Source organism: Anolis carolinensis, chromosome 4, assembly GCF_035594765.1.
Source record: "Anolis carolinensis isolate JA03-04 chromosome 4, rAnoCar3.1.pri, whole genome shotgun sequence".
Taxonomy (NCBI): domain Eukaryota; kingdom Metazoa; phylum Chordata; class Lepidosauria; order Squamata; family Dactyloidae; genus Anolis; species Anolis carolinensis.
The window spans coordinates 156343636-156361251 of record NC_085844.1 but is presented as its reverse complement, the minus strand read 5'-3'; the positions used below and the strand labels follow the sequence as shown (position 1 = coordinate 156361251).

Below are 17616 nucleotides of genomic sequence, written 5' to 3'. Positions count from 1 at the left end.
TCCTTTTCCCAGATGGGCCAGTGTGACTCTGTTGTGTTGAACTTCCGGGAGAGGTAACTACAGGGGCGCAACATGCCCTTGTCATCCTTCTGGAGTAACACTGCCCCCGTGGCTGCGTCACTGGCATCTACTTGTATGACAAAGGGGTGTTGGGTGTCTGGGTGTTTCAGGATCGGCTCTGAACTCATGAGAGATTTTAGCATTTCAAAGGCCTCCTGGGCCTCCCTGTTCCAGGGCAGTTTTGCGCTTGGTTTGGGCTTGGCGTCTGATTGAGCTCCCCCTCCCTTTTTCTTCGTTTTGAGCATGTCAGTGAGGGGCAGGGCTACCTGGGCAAAGTTGGGTATGAATTGCCTGTAGAAATTTGCAAATCCCAGGAAGCTTTGTAGGTGCCTCCGTGTCCTGGGGGGCTCCCAGCCCAGTACTGCCTGCACTTTGCTGGGGTCCATCTCAATGCCCTGGCTGGAGATGCGGTAACCCAAGTAGTCTAGTTTGTCTTGGTGGAATGCACACTTGGGCAGCTTGACATACAATTGGTTGGCCAGCAGTTTTTTTTAGTACTTGTCGTACTAGGGGGACATGAGATTCAAGGTCATTAGAAATGATGAGGACATCATCCAAATAACAGAGGACACCTTTACCTAGGTGTTCCCTGAGCACTTCATTAATGAGATTTTGGAAGACTGCAGATCCGGATTTTAAACCAAAATTCAAAACTAAAAATTCGTACTTTCCATAGACAGTGTTTATGGCTGTCTTATATTCGTCCCCTGCTCGAATTCTCACACGATGAAAAGCTTCCTTCAGGTCCAGTTTGGTAAAGATCTTACCGGCGCTAAGTTGCGCCAGCATGTCTTTAATCAAAGGGAGGGGATATGATTGTGTGGCGCTGATTGCATTTAGGTGTCTATAATCGGTGACCAGCCTCAGTGAGTGATCTTTCTTTTCCCTGAAAAAGACTGGCGCACCCAAGGGTGACATGGAAGGGCGGATAAAGCCCCTGGCCAAGTTCTTGTCTAGGAATTCTTTCAGTGCAACCCTTTCTTTGGGAGTCATGGGGTAGGTTCTTTGTTTGGGCATGGGGGAGTTGGGCAAGATCTCAATAGCACAGTCTGTATCTCGATGGGGAGGGAGTTTGTCACTCTCCTTGTCATCAAAGACCTCTGCTAAGTCTGCATATTCTGCTGGTATCCGGGGGCACCCTGCCTCGTCCCCCAGTGTTTGAGAGGTGGGTGTGTTGCCCCCTCCCGCCAGTGGGTGAGCTGGGCTTCCTGCCATGTGCCCGGGGTCTTCCCTCCCCCCTTCCTGTTCTCCAGTTGAGGTGTTTGTGTTCCTCTTTGGCCCCCCGACCTGGGCTGTGCTTCCTGCCATTTGCTCTGGGTCTTCCCTCCCCCCTTCCTGTTCTCCTGTTGAGGTGTTTGTGTTACTCTTAGGCCCCCCTTCCTGGGCTGCGCCTTGTGCCATTTGCTTGGGGTCTTCCCTCCCCCCTTCGTGTTCTCCTGTTGCGGTGTGTGTGTTGTTCTTTGACTCAGCGCTTCCTGCCATCTGCTCTGGGTCTTCAGAGCCCCCTCTCCCCCCCCCCCCTCTGGTGGGCAGAGAGTGAGTGTGCTGCATCCCTCATCGGCCCCTCCCCTCTCGCTTGCCTCCAGGTCCCGTAAGTGGTCCCTGCATGCCGGGTCTGTGAAACTGATGTCCCCCTCCCTCCATTTCACCATGGGGTTGTGTCGTTTCAGCCAATCCAAGCCTAGGACCAATTTGTAGCGGGCCGTGGGCGCAATTATGAACTGGATGGCCTCCCAATGGTCTCCCACCCGCAACAATACTTGTTCAGTCCTGTATTTACAGAGCCCCCCTTTCATTTCGCTCCCATCCATCTGCACAAAGGTTATTGGTGAGCGAAGCTTCACTTTGGCCAACCCCATCCCAAGCGCGACCTCAGGCTTTATTATGGATTTTGTGCAGCCTGAGTCCAGGATTGCCCGCATGGGCGAGTCTGTTCCAGTCCCTCTTTTGCCCAGCTGCACCTTCAGCCAGAAGGGGGATTCTGTGCCACTCACCACGGTCTTGGAGCGTCGCTTCCGTGCTGCCTGGGGCGGGGAGGATTCACTGCCAGTCTCTGCTGCTCCAGCGCGCCTCCTTCCTTCTGCCTGGATGCCGGCGCGCTTTAATCCAGGCAAACCTCGTTTCCCGAGAGCTGTTCGCTGCCAGAGGAGGCATCTTGGGGTCCGTCGCAGGGGGTCTCCGGCCGTTTCTGCTGCTTTGCTGCCAGTGCTGTTGCACTGGTCTTCTTCCCTGGGTTGAGGTTGGCCTTGGGCTGGCCTTCTCCTGTCCTGCGTCCTGCAGGTTTCTTCCCGCCTCCTGGGCAGGAGGTGGCCAAATGCCCCTCACCTCCACACCGTAGGCACAGGCCCATCTTCCACCTCCGATCCTTCTCAGCCAGATCAAGCCTGTCCCTGTTCTTCGAAGGGGCATGGCTTCTGCCCGCAGTGCTTCCGGCTGAGGGGGTTTGCTTTTGGCGGAAGTTTTTGATTTCCTCCTTCAGCACCTCCCCCTCGCCAGCCGCTTCCACCCATCTGTCCAGGGTGCCCGGGTTCTCCCTGGCCAGCACCCATTCCACCAGGTCTGGCCTCAAGCCCTCCTTGAACACTTCAATCCTATAGGCTTCGTTCCACTCAGGTAGCAAGGAGGCCAGCCTTCTGAATTCCAAGGCAAAGTCCTGAACGGAGCGGGCGCCTTGCTTCAGGCTCCTGAGTTTCGCCCTGGCTTTTTGCTTGCGCAGGCGGTCTTCAAAGCGGGATCTCAGTGCCCCCATGAAGGCATCCAAGTTGTTGAGCTCCGGTGCCCTCATGTCGTACAGCGCCAGGAGCCATTCAGAGGCTGCTCCTTCGAAGTGGTCGGCCACATGTTGGACCTTGTCCATTTCGCTTTCAAAAGAGCCTTCCCACTTGCTCATGAAGGTAGCCACTCTCATCAAAAAGAAAGGCAGTTTCTCTGGGTCCCCATCAAAGGTGACTTGCAACTTCCTCTCCTCTTTGTAGTGCCGGCCTCGCTGCCCCCCCTCTCTCCCAGTCCTTTGTCTGTAGGGGGAAGGGGCTGCTGCGGAGAGGCCGGGGGAGGTTACCGGAGGGGAAGGAGCGGCCGCTGGGAGGACGGAGCTGGCGTTCTGCCCCCTGGGGCTGCCCTGCTGTTGTGCCAGGACCAGGGAATGGACCATCTCCCGCAGTTGTGCTATTTCTTGCCTCATCTCCTGCAATCCTTGACTCTCCGTCGGGTGGGGGTTGCCAAGCTCCCAGGCGGTGGATGGCTCGGCTCTGTGCGGCCTCTCCGGCCCCGCTGGCGTGACCCTCCATTGCGTGGCCACGGTTGGGGGGGAAGTGGCTGCGTCCACGGGGGTGTGGGATTCTTCCCTCTCCCCTCCATCGGAGCTTGCTTCCTCCGAGAGGCTGAGGGGTTCCTCCCTCGTTTCTCCGTCGGCGCTTGCTTCTTCTCCCCGGGAATATTCCAATTGGTTCTCTCTCTCTCCTCCCTCCATGTTGCTGTAGGTAGGAGCTAGAGAAAGTAGGTGATTCAGTACAAATTGTCGGGTTCTCTTCTCCCAGTTGTGCTGTGGGTCCGTCTCCCAAAGAAAGCACCAAGACACACGCGGGTAGACTCCAACAAGTTTTATTGTACTGAATACCAGAACCTTCTTTTGTGCCACATATATAGGGACTCTCACATACCAGAGGGTCATTGATGTTTTATGGCCGGCCTGCTTTATGGCTGGCATCTGTTCTTTGTCCGCTGAGCAGAGATGTCAAGGATTGGAGATCCTGACATTATGATACTGTAAATCGTTGCCTTTTCCTGAAAAAAATGTATAATATCACAAAGGATTACCACCTTACCCATTTTATAGAAAATTTGCTACAAAACAGTTGCTTTTTTGTTGAGTTCCAGCGTCAAAGAAGCATATGGCGAAAACAGAAGAACAGCCTGCCTCAGGGGAGCATACTTGCTCCATCAATGTTTAACATTTACACAAATGATCAGCCACGGCCAGAAGGGACAGAGTTTCATCTATACTGATGATCATGCCATCACCGGTCAAGCAGGGAGCTTTGAAATGGTTGAACAGAAGCTCTTTGAAGCTTTAGGTGCCTATTAAAGTGAAAACCAACTGATTCCTAATCCATCTAAAATGCAGACATGTGTTTTTCATCTTAAAAACAGACAAGCATCTCAAGCTTTGAGGATTACCTTGGAAGGAATGCCACTGGAGCATTACAGCACACCAAAATACAGGGTGTTTGAAAAAGAACTCCCTAGTTTTAATGTGTTTATACTTAAAACTAGGGAGTTCTTTTTCAAACACCTTGTACCTTTGAGTTACTCTGGACCGTGCTCTGATTTATAAGAAGCACTGCTTGAATGTCAAGCAAAAAGTGGATGCTAGAAATAATATTGTATGAAAGCTGTCCAGCACAACCTGGGGATCACAACCAGAAACAGTGAAGACATCTGCCCTTGTGCTTTGCTATTCTGCTGCTGACTATGCATATCCAGTGTGGAATACATTTCACCATGTTAAAACAGTGGATGTGGCTCTTAATGAGACATGCTGCATTATCACAGGATGTCTACGTGCTACACCACTGGAGAAATTATATTGTTTTGCAGGTATTGCACCACCTGACACCCATCGGGAAGAGGCAGCAAATAATGAAAGGACCAAGGCACTGACATCTCCAGCCCATCCTCTGTTCGGATATCAGCTAGCAAACCAAGGCCTTAAATCCTGAAATAGCTTCTTAAGATCTACAGCAGTGTTTCTCAACCTGTGGGTCCCCAGGTGGTTTGGTCTACAACTCCCAGATATCCCAGCTAGTTTACTAGCCATTAGGATTTCTGGGAGTCGAAGGCCAAAGCATCTGGGGACCCACAAGTTGAGAACCACTGATCTACAGAGATACTCGCAGGAACACCTCAGCAAGTGAGAGTGACAGGTGAAAACCTGGAACCTTAATCAGTGGCCGATACCAGATGAGAAACTCCCCACTGGGCACAGAGAAGATTGGGCAACTTGGAAGGTGCTGAACAGACTGCACCTTGCACCACAAGATGCAGAGCTAACCTTAAAAATGGGGCTATAAGGTGGAATCTGCAACATGCGAGTGTGGAGAAGAGCAAACCACAGATCACTTACTGCAATGCAGTGTGAGCCCAGTCACAAACACAATGGAGGACCTTCTTACAGCGACACCAGAGGCACTCCAAGTGGCCAGTTTCTGGTCAAAGGAAATTTAGTATAATGCCAAGTTTTTAACTTTTTGGTATTTCTATACATTATAACTGTGTTCTCAATTTGCTTCTGACATGATAAATAAGTAACAATGAATATCTGTAAAATAGAACGAATACTATCCTTTGTGGATGATGTAGCTACTCTCTATGCAGTGCACAGTAATCCAAAATGTGGCTACAGATGACCACATTTATCTTTCCAAATATGAAAGATAAATGATCAGCCATATTATGCAGGATCAGTAACTGGAAATTCTTAACTCTTACGGTTTATGCCTTTTTACTTGAACATAGTTTTTCTGCCATTAGGCTAGCACAGATCATGTATCATTTTTTCTGCTGTTAGTCCAATAAAAAAGCTTTCAGCAAAAATAGGAGGCGGGGGGGAATCTAGCAAAAGAAAATCTGCTGGAATGAAAGCATAGGGAAAATGAAAAAAAAAACAAAAACCTGACTCCAGAATCTACATTCCGAATTCTATGGCAGGTGGTATTCATTTACAACATTAAAGTAAAGATGGCTTTAATGATCAGAAGCAAAACCTCATCAGGAGAAAACAGGCTGTTTCTATTAATATATTGTCTATATTGTCCAAAAGATGTAGCAACAGAAAACAACACAGACACATACTTCCTTGCTGATGTAGAGTTTGTGCACACTCGGAATGTTTGGGTTTAGGCAGATTTTTTTTAAAGCACATCTGGGTTAAGGTTCCCCAACCAGAGCCTTTAAATGCACACATCTAGGACAAAATCATAGGCAAGACTGCCATCAGAATATCTTGATGTTTCATAAGTTAGCTCTAAGAGCATGGTGGCTGACTCCATGTTTTGCTTGCCATGAAAGCTATCAAGAAAAATATGTGCTGGTATCTAATAATAAGAATCTATGCTGTAAGCCTGCAATGAATTTATAGGTTGAAGTTGTAATTCTGCTATAGTTCACTAAAGGAAGCCTGTGGACCCAACCATCTCTTTTGGGCAAGAGCAGGGAACATGGGGTCCTTCAGATACAACTCTTATTGGTCTGAAACACCATGGCTAATGTTCAATAATCATGGGAGCTTGTTCTCTACCCTCTACTCTAGAATAAGTTATTGCTTATAATTTGAGACACTGCTCTTCCATTTCTCGAGCATAATCTCCATGACTTTCTGGAGAAATTATGGCATTCTGTGCATTATTTACTAAGTTTTGAGGCTGTCTGTGCATATCCAAAAGTCGATGGGACAAGTTATTCATCTTGGCTTATGCCATACTAGTCTCCCGACAGACTAGGATAGCTGAAGAGTTTATCATCATCAGGCTAAATTCAGTTGCTAGTAAACCAATTAAATTTATATGAGAACTCAAGCTAGTAGCTACAAATCAGCCATGAGTTCATGGATTTCTTGGACGTCAATGGGTTTGTATGTTGTTTCTCTTACAATGCACACGAAATTATTTTACAACTAAATTATAGTGGTACAGACATATTAATATACAGTACTCCTAGCTACTGGATCAATTTATCTTAATAGAGTAGACCAGCAGTTTTCAAACTGTGCTCTGGGGAGCCCTTGGGGCTCTGCGAAAGGTGTTTAGGGGCTCCATGGGCACCCCACATATTAATATTACTACTACTACTACTACTACTACAAAGGCTGGATGGCCATCTGATGGGGGTGTTCAGCTGTGTTTTTCCTGCATGGCAGAAGGGAGTTGGACTGAATGGCCCAGGGGTCATCCACTGAAATACTGTTAAGTTTATGTTGGTTAAAATTGTTCTTCATTATATATATATATATATATATATATATATATATATATATATATATATCTTTGTGAATTAGTTCACATAAACACTCTCAATCTATCTACCACTGCACCAGCCCATGCCTGATATATATGCATTATATATAATATAATATATAGACATTTCTTCAGGCTCCATGAAAAACTTTTGCTTCAAAAAGGGCTCCATGGCTGAAAAATTTGACAACCCCTGGCTTAGGCAATATTTTGGGTACCAATTTTTCAGACTTTCCCAAAAACTAGACATTTAAATCCTCGCAATAAGATGCCTACCTCCCTTATCAGGTTTAAAGTTAGTCCTACATGTACACACGTGAAATGATACCCCAATAAACTCAGTAATAGTACCTTCAAGTAAATAAAAACAGGAGGCTTCCTACTTTTCTCAATATAAACCTCTCAACTCTTCTATTGGAAAATCTAGAATAAAAATCTATTTCATCTAACAGGCTAGTTCCTATTTTTCTTTCACTCTTAAAAGTGATACCAAAACAAACCGCAATCAGCTTTATACTAGAATGAGAACTTGGAATGGTTGAAGAAACCAAATAATGCAAAAAAATACCAGATTATACCAGTGTGGTGTTGAAAATGCACAAGTTTTCCTATGTTAATCAACAGTTTGTTGGATTATGATACTCATTTGACATCAAAATACAAAACCAAAACATTTGCTCCCACCCGATTTTTAACATGGTGCTTAGTTTAGCTTCAAACTTCTACATTTCATAAGTTTTGAGAAGAAAATCAATATCTTTGTGAATATGTTTCCCACCTCGGTTTTTATTTTTTCCAGAGTTTTCAAATCACTTGGTTGCCGATTGCATGGTTGAAACGAGCCAGAAAACAAAGTAGCTTTAGGAAAAAATGGTTTTCAGAGTGCAGAGCTATTTGACCTTCTCACTTTGGAAGAGTATCTATTGCCTATTATGCCCCACTTACAGCTAATGCTCCTTTTTGGTTAATATTGAGTGCTCAGTCATTTCCACCACATCAATTAGAATTAACTACTTCCATTCATATGACCTTTTAAAATGATTCATAGTCCAATTACAACTCATTTTAATGATTGGATGTCAACAGGGAGAGAAAACATCTTCAGTGACCAAACAAATATTATTTCCTTCTTACATTAGGAACAGCATATTATGCTCCTTCTAGCTTCTAAGGGACACTAAATGTTGACAGTAAGTTGACAAAGAGGAGCATAAGGAAGAACTACTATAATTCTCTATTGAAAACTGCCATTTTGCCTTCCTTGCCTCCCACTAGTTTCATGATACAGAATTACATGCACTAAGCAGTTCAACAGTTTTTGAATAAGAATTAACATATAGATCCCCGTAGAAAATATTTATATTAGAGAATTTAACATTTAAAACAGGCATGGGCTAACTAGCCGTCCAGGTGTTTTGGACTTCAACTCTCAGAAATCCCAGCCATCTTACCAGCTGTTAGGAATTGTGGGAGTTGAAATCCAAAACACCTGAAAGGCCAAAGTTTGCCCATGCCTGATTTAAAAGATACTGAACTAAATCACCACCTAAACACAGAAAATGAAAGTACTTCCAGCAGAGAAGACTGGGCAACAATTGTATCATATCCTGGGCAACAATTGTATCATATCCTCCTGCAGATCTATGTCCCCAGGTCTAAAAGAGTTAATGGCTACACAAAGAACTATGGTTTTTAATGTGCAGAGACGTCTCTGGCTGCTTTAAAAGACTGTGGTTTCTATAATTTCTTGGCTGGAAAAGCCAGGCAGTAGATATATCACAGGAAATGCTACAAGAACTCAATATGCTTGGGAGAAGGAGCAAGTTCATGAAGCTGACCTGAAATGCCCAGCTAGAAAAGAATCTGCTGGCTTCATAATCTTCCCTTCATTCAACCCTGCAAGTTCTTCTCAACTACTAAACTTCCCATCTCCCAAAACCCACCATACTGACTAGAAGGTGTACCGGAAATGAAGAAAGGGAAAATGGCTGGTACATGGGGGAGGAATTCAAAGGAATGAAGACAGCATCAATTTATCCCAATGGTCTTGGAGGAAGATTTGCTCCAGTGACCTGGATTGCCAGGAAAGTTTTATCTTCTGGATGTTTGAAGCTCTCAATCATACTTAAGTGACGAGAAAGTTTTCAAGGGTTTCTTAAATTAACTGTTCCTAATTTTTAATTTGTTGACAAGTCAGATACAGCATGGATCAAACGTCATTGGTGGGTTTCATGTCAGAATTAAATTTATGTTATAGTCTGAATTTCAAAGAAGTCAACTACTCAGTTGCATTATGTCTTCAAAACAGATCCAGCTCCTTGGATAGTTCCTCTAAAATTTAGACTAAAACCCACTGATATAGAATCCACCAACTACCATAACTATGGATGGCTAGACTGTTCTTTATAATGGGGTTGTTGTTACATCACAATGCTCCAAATAAAAAGTCAGACACTGTGTTCTTTCTAAAATAAAATCATATGACATTACTAGAATATGCTGAAGGTGCTAAAGTGACATTTGCCAGTCCTATACATTTTTTTATTCAAGAAGAATGTCCATCAACAATTTAGGTCCCAATTTGGAATTAAGGTAAGCCTGGAACTGCAACATTAATGGGAATTACGGGAATAATAGGAGCAAATCACACAAAGAAACACCTCCCACATCAATTGAAATCTAGTTTGCTTTTAGAAAAATGTGCATATACAAGTGAAGTGAAACTTTCAAGTCAACTTCATAAACCAAAAAGCAGAACATAAGAAAGCAAAAGCAATATACAGTGCTAGGTTTGTATACATGGAACAGTAACTCATATTTGAAGAGGGACACCTTAAAACCAAATACAATAAACTATAAAGCTACAGTTGCCAGAAATTGCATTATTTTGTGTTTAAGAAGTGCATTTCATTTAAATATTTTTTATTAAATATTTTAATATAAAAATATCTAGAGAGCAAGTTACAACCAAGCAGTGACCAAGATACCCTTAACACTCTGGTGTTTATTTAAAGTGCCTCTTGAGATCAGCTCTTGCAATATGGTCATCAGATGCTCAGTCAAGGCTTGCTCATTGTAGCTTTAGGGCCCTTCTGCTGTGGATGACTAGAAGGCCCACTGCTTCTCTTTCCACGACGTAAGTGAAAGTCACTGGTTCATAGAAAAGACATGTGCACACGCTGTGCTCTGTTGCAATTCAAGAGGGTCTGCTTTCAAGATTACCTTTGCCCAACAGTATTTTGTTCTTGCCTTTTTTCCCCTTGCAGCAATATAGGCCAGCATCACCTGTCTTCAGTTAATAAGTATCATGTTGTCATCACTTTTCTGCCTGCAGAATGGGGAACAAGAAATTTACCATTTCATAGCAGCAATACAAATATGCTGAGAAGTATTACAAACAATATTAAATATGCTGAGAAGTATTACAAACAATATTAATGTACACTTGGCAGTTGATCCTAGTCCTCAAAAAGATAGTTCAAAGGGGGGGGGCACAACTGAAGTACTACTCAAGTTCCAGAATGATTCCAGAATATATTTGGGAATATCCAGTGATGACTATTGATGTACCTGCTGTAAAAAAGTGTCTCCTTACATCTATTTCAAGCACAGTGCTGAGCATGTAGACTAAACACGTTCAGAAAATATTCCACACTCAGCTTGAACAGTTTTTTTTTATCATGCCAGAAGCAACTTGAGAACATACTGCAAGTTGCATCTGGTGTGAGAGAATTGGCTGGCTACAGAGATGTTGCCCAGGGGATGCCCAGATGTGTTAGCTGGGAGGCTTCTCTCATGTCCCCACAAGCTAGAGATGACAGACGGGAACTCACCCTGTCTTGCGGATTGGAATCGGAAACCTTCAGGTCAGCAACCCAACCTTCAGGTCAACAGTTCAGCTGGCACAAGGGTTTAACCCACTTGCGCCACCATGGCTCAACAGCTTAAACAGTAAGATCCCTTTATCCATGTGGGATAAGTTTCCAGCTGGACCACAGTTTCCTGAAACTACAGATATGATGGAATGCTATGAAATCATTTGACTTCCATTCCCAGAATACTGTAAAGCTGTGCTGGAGGACCTATAGAGATGTCTTCTCCAAGAATCTGCTAGATACTCAGCACACCTCTATGATAACTTCCAGTGGAAGCAGACCATAGAAGCACCTAGAGGATTTGGCAATATCCTAGCGTGGGGAAGTGAAACTGCGGTTATGGTGTTTCACTGTATCCAGAAATAACACCAGAAGCCACCAACTTTGGGCATGATGTATGTTTTTATTTGATTCTGCATTTTGATTTTCACTTTAGGAAGGAGTATAGGGAGAAGCATTGTTGAAAACTTGTGGTATTATGGAAGTAATTGTAAATACCTCCTCTTAAGCAAACAACAGAATATAGCTCCCTAGGACTATTACCTATAGTTATTTAAAAGTAGCTTTCTATAAACATACTGATATTTCCGATATTTTCTTTGATGAAGTGTGGGTTATAAAGGCACAATATTAAATACAGGGCTAAATATATAGAATCAGAAGAGTTGGAAGAGACCACATGACATCCAATCTAACCCACTACGATGCAAGAGAAGCACATGTAGCTAAGAAACTGGCTAATTTGCTATGAAAAACTCAGCATCTGTTCATTTTGTTGTTGTTTATTTGTTCAATCACTTCTGGCTCTTCGTGACCTCCTGGACCAGTCCATGCCAGAGCTCCCTGTTGGCCGTTGCCATCCCCAGTTCCTTCAAGGTCAAGCCAGCCACTTCAAGGATACCATCTATCCATCTGACCTTTGGTCAGCCCCTCTTTCTTTTTCCTTCCATTTCCCCCAGCATCATTATCTTCTCCAAGCTTTCCTGTCTTCTCATGATGTGGCCAAAGTACTTCATCTTTGCCTCTAATCCCCTTCCCTCCAGTGAACAGTCGGAAATTCTTTCCTGGAGTATGGACTGGTTGGATCTCCTTGCAGTCCAAAGCACTCTCAGAATTCTCCTCCAACACCACAGTTCAAAAGAGTCTATCTTCCTTTGCTCAGCCTTCTTTATGGTCCATAGGTTACTATGGGGAATACCACTGCTTTAACTATGTAGACCTTCATTGCCAGTGTGATGTCTCTACTCTTCACTATTTTATCGAGGTTGGTCATTGCTCTCCTCCCAAGAAGTAAACATTTTTAGATTTCCTGGCTGCAGTCTGACTTTGCAGTAATCTTTGCACCTAGAAATACAACATCTATTCATACTCAATTCAATTTTTAATTTTGGAAAAAAAATTCTTAGAATATTTTTTAGAATTTTCTTTACATGCACAATACTTCATTTTTGTTTCAATGAGGTTTTGAAGTGCAATCTTTGATGTAAGGAGGCAATCCAAGCAGAAAGTGTCACTTAGCTCAGCCAGATGGTAAATAGGCATCTGACTTAGGACAAAATGGCAGGGACCTGGCAGAGCCATTGGGGGATGAGACCCTTTCTCCTTCTCTTTCCTGGAGCTAAGTCAGTTTTAAAAATAAAAACCAGAAAGACTAAAGGTAAAGGTAAAGGTTTCCCCCTGACATCAAGTCCAGTCATGTCTGACTCTAGGGGTGGTGCTCATCTCAATTTCTAAGCCAAAGAGTTAGCATTGTCCGTAGACACCTCCAAGAATATGTGGCCGGCATGATGTCATGGAGTGCCTTTACCTTCCTGCCAGAGCGGTACCTAGTGATCTACACACATTTGCTTGTTTTCGAACTGCTAGGTTGGCAGAAGCTGGGGCTAAGAACGAGAGCTCACCCCGTTCCCTGGATTCGAAACTTTCGGTCAGCAAGTTCATCAGCTCAGTGGTTTAACTCGCTGTGCCACTGGAAGCTCCTAGCAAGACTAAGGCACTGAATTTAAGTGCACCCAATTTTTGAAGCTTCTTAAGTGCAAAAACAGCATGCCTTAGATTCAATGAAATATGGCATTTCTCCTTGGCTGACAGTCCTTAATCATCCAGCTCCTTCCTGCCAACAAAAACAAATGATTCTTCTTTTTCATAGCACACAAGAGATTCCATCCAACTGTTTCTTCCTTATTTCAACTCTCCATCACCCAAGAACTCACCCCCATTATATTTTGACTTGCTGCCTTGGACTCTGGGCTCCCTACAGCTGCTTTATCTTCTCACCTGTCATCTGATAGTACACAGACTCCCCTGACTTAAAAACAGTATGGGTTTTCTTTAGAGGCCTCTTTTGCTTCTGTTCCATGTTTCCCTTGACCATGAAGGCAACCTTAGCCTTCTTGTTGCATCCCAGTGTCTACATTAAAGTCGAGGCTTAGAAGAGAAATCCTAACCCCTGCAAAAGTGGAGGACCTATTGTAATCATATCCTTGATGTCTAATGAAGATAGGGAAGAGATTATCATGCTTTCCTTTTGTTGTCTATCAACAGATATCCATATATCCAGTTTCCAGCAGGGAAAGCAATCTGGTCCACAAAATATTTAGATCAACTGGCCTCATTAGGACAGTCATCACACATACAAAAAAGAATGACACACTCCACTAGTTTTAGAAGCCATTTCATAATTGTAAATAAAAAAAAACAGGCATAGAAGTTCCATTCAGTCTGTGTTTGTGCCCCATTAGAAACCCCATAAAGAGTGAAACTCAAAAAGGTATAGGAAGAACTGCAGAACTAGTGGAAAGAGAGCACACCAACCTCCTACAGCAACAGAAGCTCAGGGATGTCTGTGGCACTCTGCTGTATTCTTCATCATTGCTATCCTTTAGAAATTCAGAAAGATCTGTAACTGGAGCACCAATGTGTTGGTATTTCTGAAACAGAGAGGCGTGTTGTAATGTGTTTAGGAAGCTGCATGGTTCAAGTTAAGCCATTTACTGTACTTCCAGACATATCACAGAGCAAAATAAATGGATAGAGACATCATATTGGCAAAAGTTTCTAAATTTAACATATATTAAAATAGGGGCTGGGGATATATTCTATACTATACCAATGGCAAAGAGGTAAAAATAATATTATTTTTTCTGCATTTTCTATTTTTATTCAGACAGAGAAGCTGGATTGACATGTTGGCACAAACGATGACATTTTCCAATTGCCAGGGCCTGGTTTGTACTTTCCAAGGATTGTACTACTAGGTTACTTCAGCCATACACATGGCTTTCCAGTATTTCTGCTAAAAATAACAATAGAGACCAGCATATCTCACCTTTAAATGTTTTCTGATGCTGTGCAACCTTATGTACAAGTCTACGACTGTCCCCAGCCTACCCTGTTCTCACTTTAGAAAAAATGCAATACTCAAAAAGGCTTATCCTAGATCAACTATGGATGGCTTAAATTTGTCATTATATTCTGTAAAGAACCCTTCCATTAGTTAGCGTGCATGAGTATGTCAAGAGAAAGAGTTGACATATGCACTCTTCACAGGAAAAAAACATCAAATGAGCAAATATGAGCCCTGACATGAAAAATAAATAGTGGGGGTAGCAAATTTTGTTTAAAAGCAAAAAAACCTCAAAAAACATCAAAACTAAACCTACAACTACTTACAAAGACTGAAAAACTTCAAGATTTTCTATGAAAAGAGGGCAAGCCTAAACAAGCAATAATGAAATCAAATGACAAATTAAATGGCAGCAAGTTTTCAAGCCTTTACCAATATGAGCCTCCCTGCACCTAAAATATTTCCATAATCTACATCAAAATGGGATTTAACCCTCCAGATATTGCTGAACTGCAGCTTCCATCAAGCATTGCCTGAACACTCAAATATTTGAAGCTGCAACTGAACATCACTTAGATCAGTGGTTCTCAACGTGGGGTCCCCAGATGGTTTTGGCCTTCAACTCCCAAAAATCATAACAGCTGGTAAACTAGCTGGGATTTCTGGGAGTTGTAGGCCAAAAACATCAGGGGACCCCAGGTTGAGAACCACTGACTTAGATGTTCAAGTGTTCAAGTGACACTGCTCTGGGTGATGTGGGAGACAAGCAGTTTTTTCCCTAATGTGCTAGAGACCATCATATTTGTGCCCATTGGGCATGATTTGTTATGTCCTTCCTGGAAACATAGACAGAATTTGGTTGCCAATGGCTTAGGCGCTAACACTAGTCCCAGGACCATCACTTTGAGCAACACTGACCTAGAGGGTTTCACTATTCTCATTCCTGCTTTGAAATAGCTCATTTTCACCATCATTTTCTTAAGGACTAACAAAGGTTCTTCACTCTTAATGAAAATAAACACTTCACACCATGGCTTTACCTTTATGGTGTCATAAGCATCTGTAATAAGAGCAATAAAAAGGCTCAGGATCATATATATGAAGAGGCTAATGAAGGAGTACAAGTAGAGTCGACTGAAGAGCCACACTAAAGTACTTTTCTGCTGGATTTGCGCAAACGTCGCAAACATGTCATCGCCATTGACAAGAGAAAACAAACATTCTGCTACTGTATTCAGGTCTTCAAACTAGAAAGCAATGCAAACACAATAATTAACAACAACAGTAGCCACAGCACTTGAATTAAACAAATGTGTTATTTTAAAAATCGAAATTGGCTCATTGATCAGTAAGGTGTTTCTAATGCGTATAGTAGTTGTTACTGTGCATTTTCTGATTTATAGCACCCCTAAGGTGAACCTATCATGGCATTTTCTTGGCCAGATTTGTTCAGAGGGGGTTGCCCTTGTCTTCCTCTAAAGCTGAATGTGATTTTCTCAAGGCTACCCAGTTGGTTTCCATGACTAAGTGGAGATTTGAACATAACTGCAGTCCAACACTCAAACCGCTATATTAGTGTTTCTCAACCTGTGGGTCCCCAGGTGTTTTGGCCTACAACTCCCAGAAATCCCAGCCAATTTACCAACTGTTAGGACTTCTGGGAGTTGAAGGCCAAAACATCTGGGGACCCACAGGTTGAAAACCACAGCACTACACCATGCTGGTTCCTAAAGTGCATAAGTATCAAGCCTAAACATTATACCACTCTTACAATCAAAAACAAAGCTTGGGAGAAAAAAAGTAGAGTCTCGCTTATCCAACATAAACGTGCTGGCAAAATGCTGGATAAGTGAAAATGTTGGATAAGAAGGAGGGATTAAGGAAAAGCCTATTAAACATCAAACTACATTATGATTTTACAAATTAAGCATCAAAACATTATGTTTTACAACAAACTGACAGAAAAAGCAGTTCAAAACATGGTAACATTATGTAGTAATTACTGTTACGAATTTAGCACCAAAACATCACAATGCATTAAAAATACTTACTACAAAAACACTGAATAATAAAAGGCAAACTGCATTGGATAATACAGAACTTTGGATAAGCGAAGGTTCAATAAGCGAGACTCTACTGTAGCTCCCACATTTCCTCAGCCAGTATAGTCTTTGTAGAAAGGGGACAATCCGACCCATTATAGTTAATCACAGGGAGTGAGATGAATATCATAGTAATGTAGCACGATGCTGCACATTAGTTATTATGATTAGGAGACAAAGGAGCAGAGCTCTATATCTAAAACAGATTTATTGGGCCAATTTTCCAACCACAATCACTTTTGTGAACTACATTCCCCTCTTTTTCAGTTTTCCATCCAAAAATATCACCATTTTGAAAATGGTAAGAAGGTACTTGAGAGGAAGTAGCGGATCTATGAGAGTTCATAGAGTTGGAGGGCGTGAATTTTTGTTTGTTTGTTTTTACATGGCCAGAATCACTGGATTGCTGGGAGTTTTCCGGGCTTTCTGGCCATAATTTTACATGTTTGCATGCATTCTGGAGCCCCAAGATACCATTTGCAGAGAATTTTTGCCCCAAAATTGCACTTTTTAAAAAAGGAGTAGGAGAGCTCAAGGAGTTTTGAAGGGGTCTTCAGGGTAATTTATATGCCCATAGGCCATACTTCTCTGGCCATATTTGGAAGCCTGTGACAGCAATAATTTGCAATAATAAAGGGAGCATTGAACCTTATGTGGTTATGCGTACATAAAACTATATATGGACCTCATACTCACATAGTGCACTCACATACAGACACCACACACATTTCTAGCACATTTTGATGGATATGCCACTTTCAAAACATCACCTTTTGCTTTTCCTAGCCAGCTTGTAGCATTAGATAAAACGTTAGGATATTGCACAATTTTACACAGAACAATGTGCCTGTTCTGTCAGTAGTTTCATGAAAGACACATTAAGACCATGACTTGTGGCACTTTGAACAAAAGAAGAGGATAATAAAGCTCAAAGCTGGCAGCCAGCTATTAAGACATGTAATGTTGTACTCAGTAAAAAGGTTGTATGCATCCAAGCCACACCAATGTGGTGCAATGCTGCCCCCTTGTGAGACACCAAGAAGTAGGCCAAAACCAAGGAACTGATTAACCTTTCACTGTGTCTCCAGGCAGTATCTTGATTACATTTGGTGATGCCAGCAAAAGGAGTTGCTCATCAAAACCAAGTATCACAGTTTCTTCTTCTTTTACAATATTTTGTTTTCAGAAAAGGAGATATTTTGAAAGCAAAACAGATCAAATAA

At 42.7% G+C, this 17616-nt stretch overlaps 1 protein-coding gene across 2 annotated transcripts in view; it reads right to left on the bottom strand.

The window, feature by feature from the left end:
* Positions 1-7836: 7836 nt before the first annotated feature.
* The window catches only part of mcoln2 (mucolipin TRP cation channel 2), a 32093-nt gene continuing 22313 nt past the window's right edge, over positions 7837-17616 (bottom strand). For both annotated transcript variants that reach the window (XM_003223066.4, XM_016994894.2), the window contains exons 12-14: positions 15332-15538; positions 13760-13875; positions 7837-10398 (exon numbers count right to left, since the gene is read on the bottom strand). In XM_003223066.4, the coding sequence (XP_003223114.2) occupies positions 10362-10398; positions 13760-13875; positions 15332-15538 (360 nt within the window). In that variant the 3' untranslated portion in view covers positions 7837-10361. The remainder of the gene's footprint in view (positions 10399-13759; positions 13876-15331; positions 15539-17616) is intronic.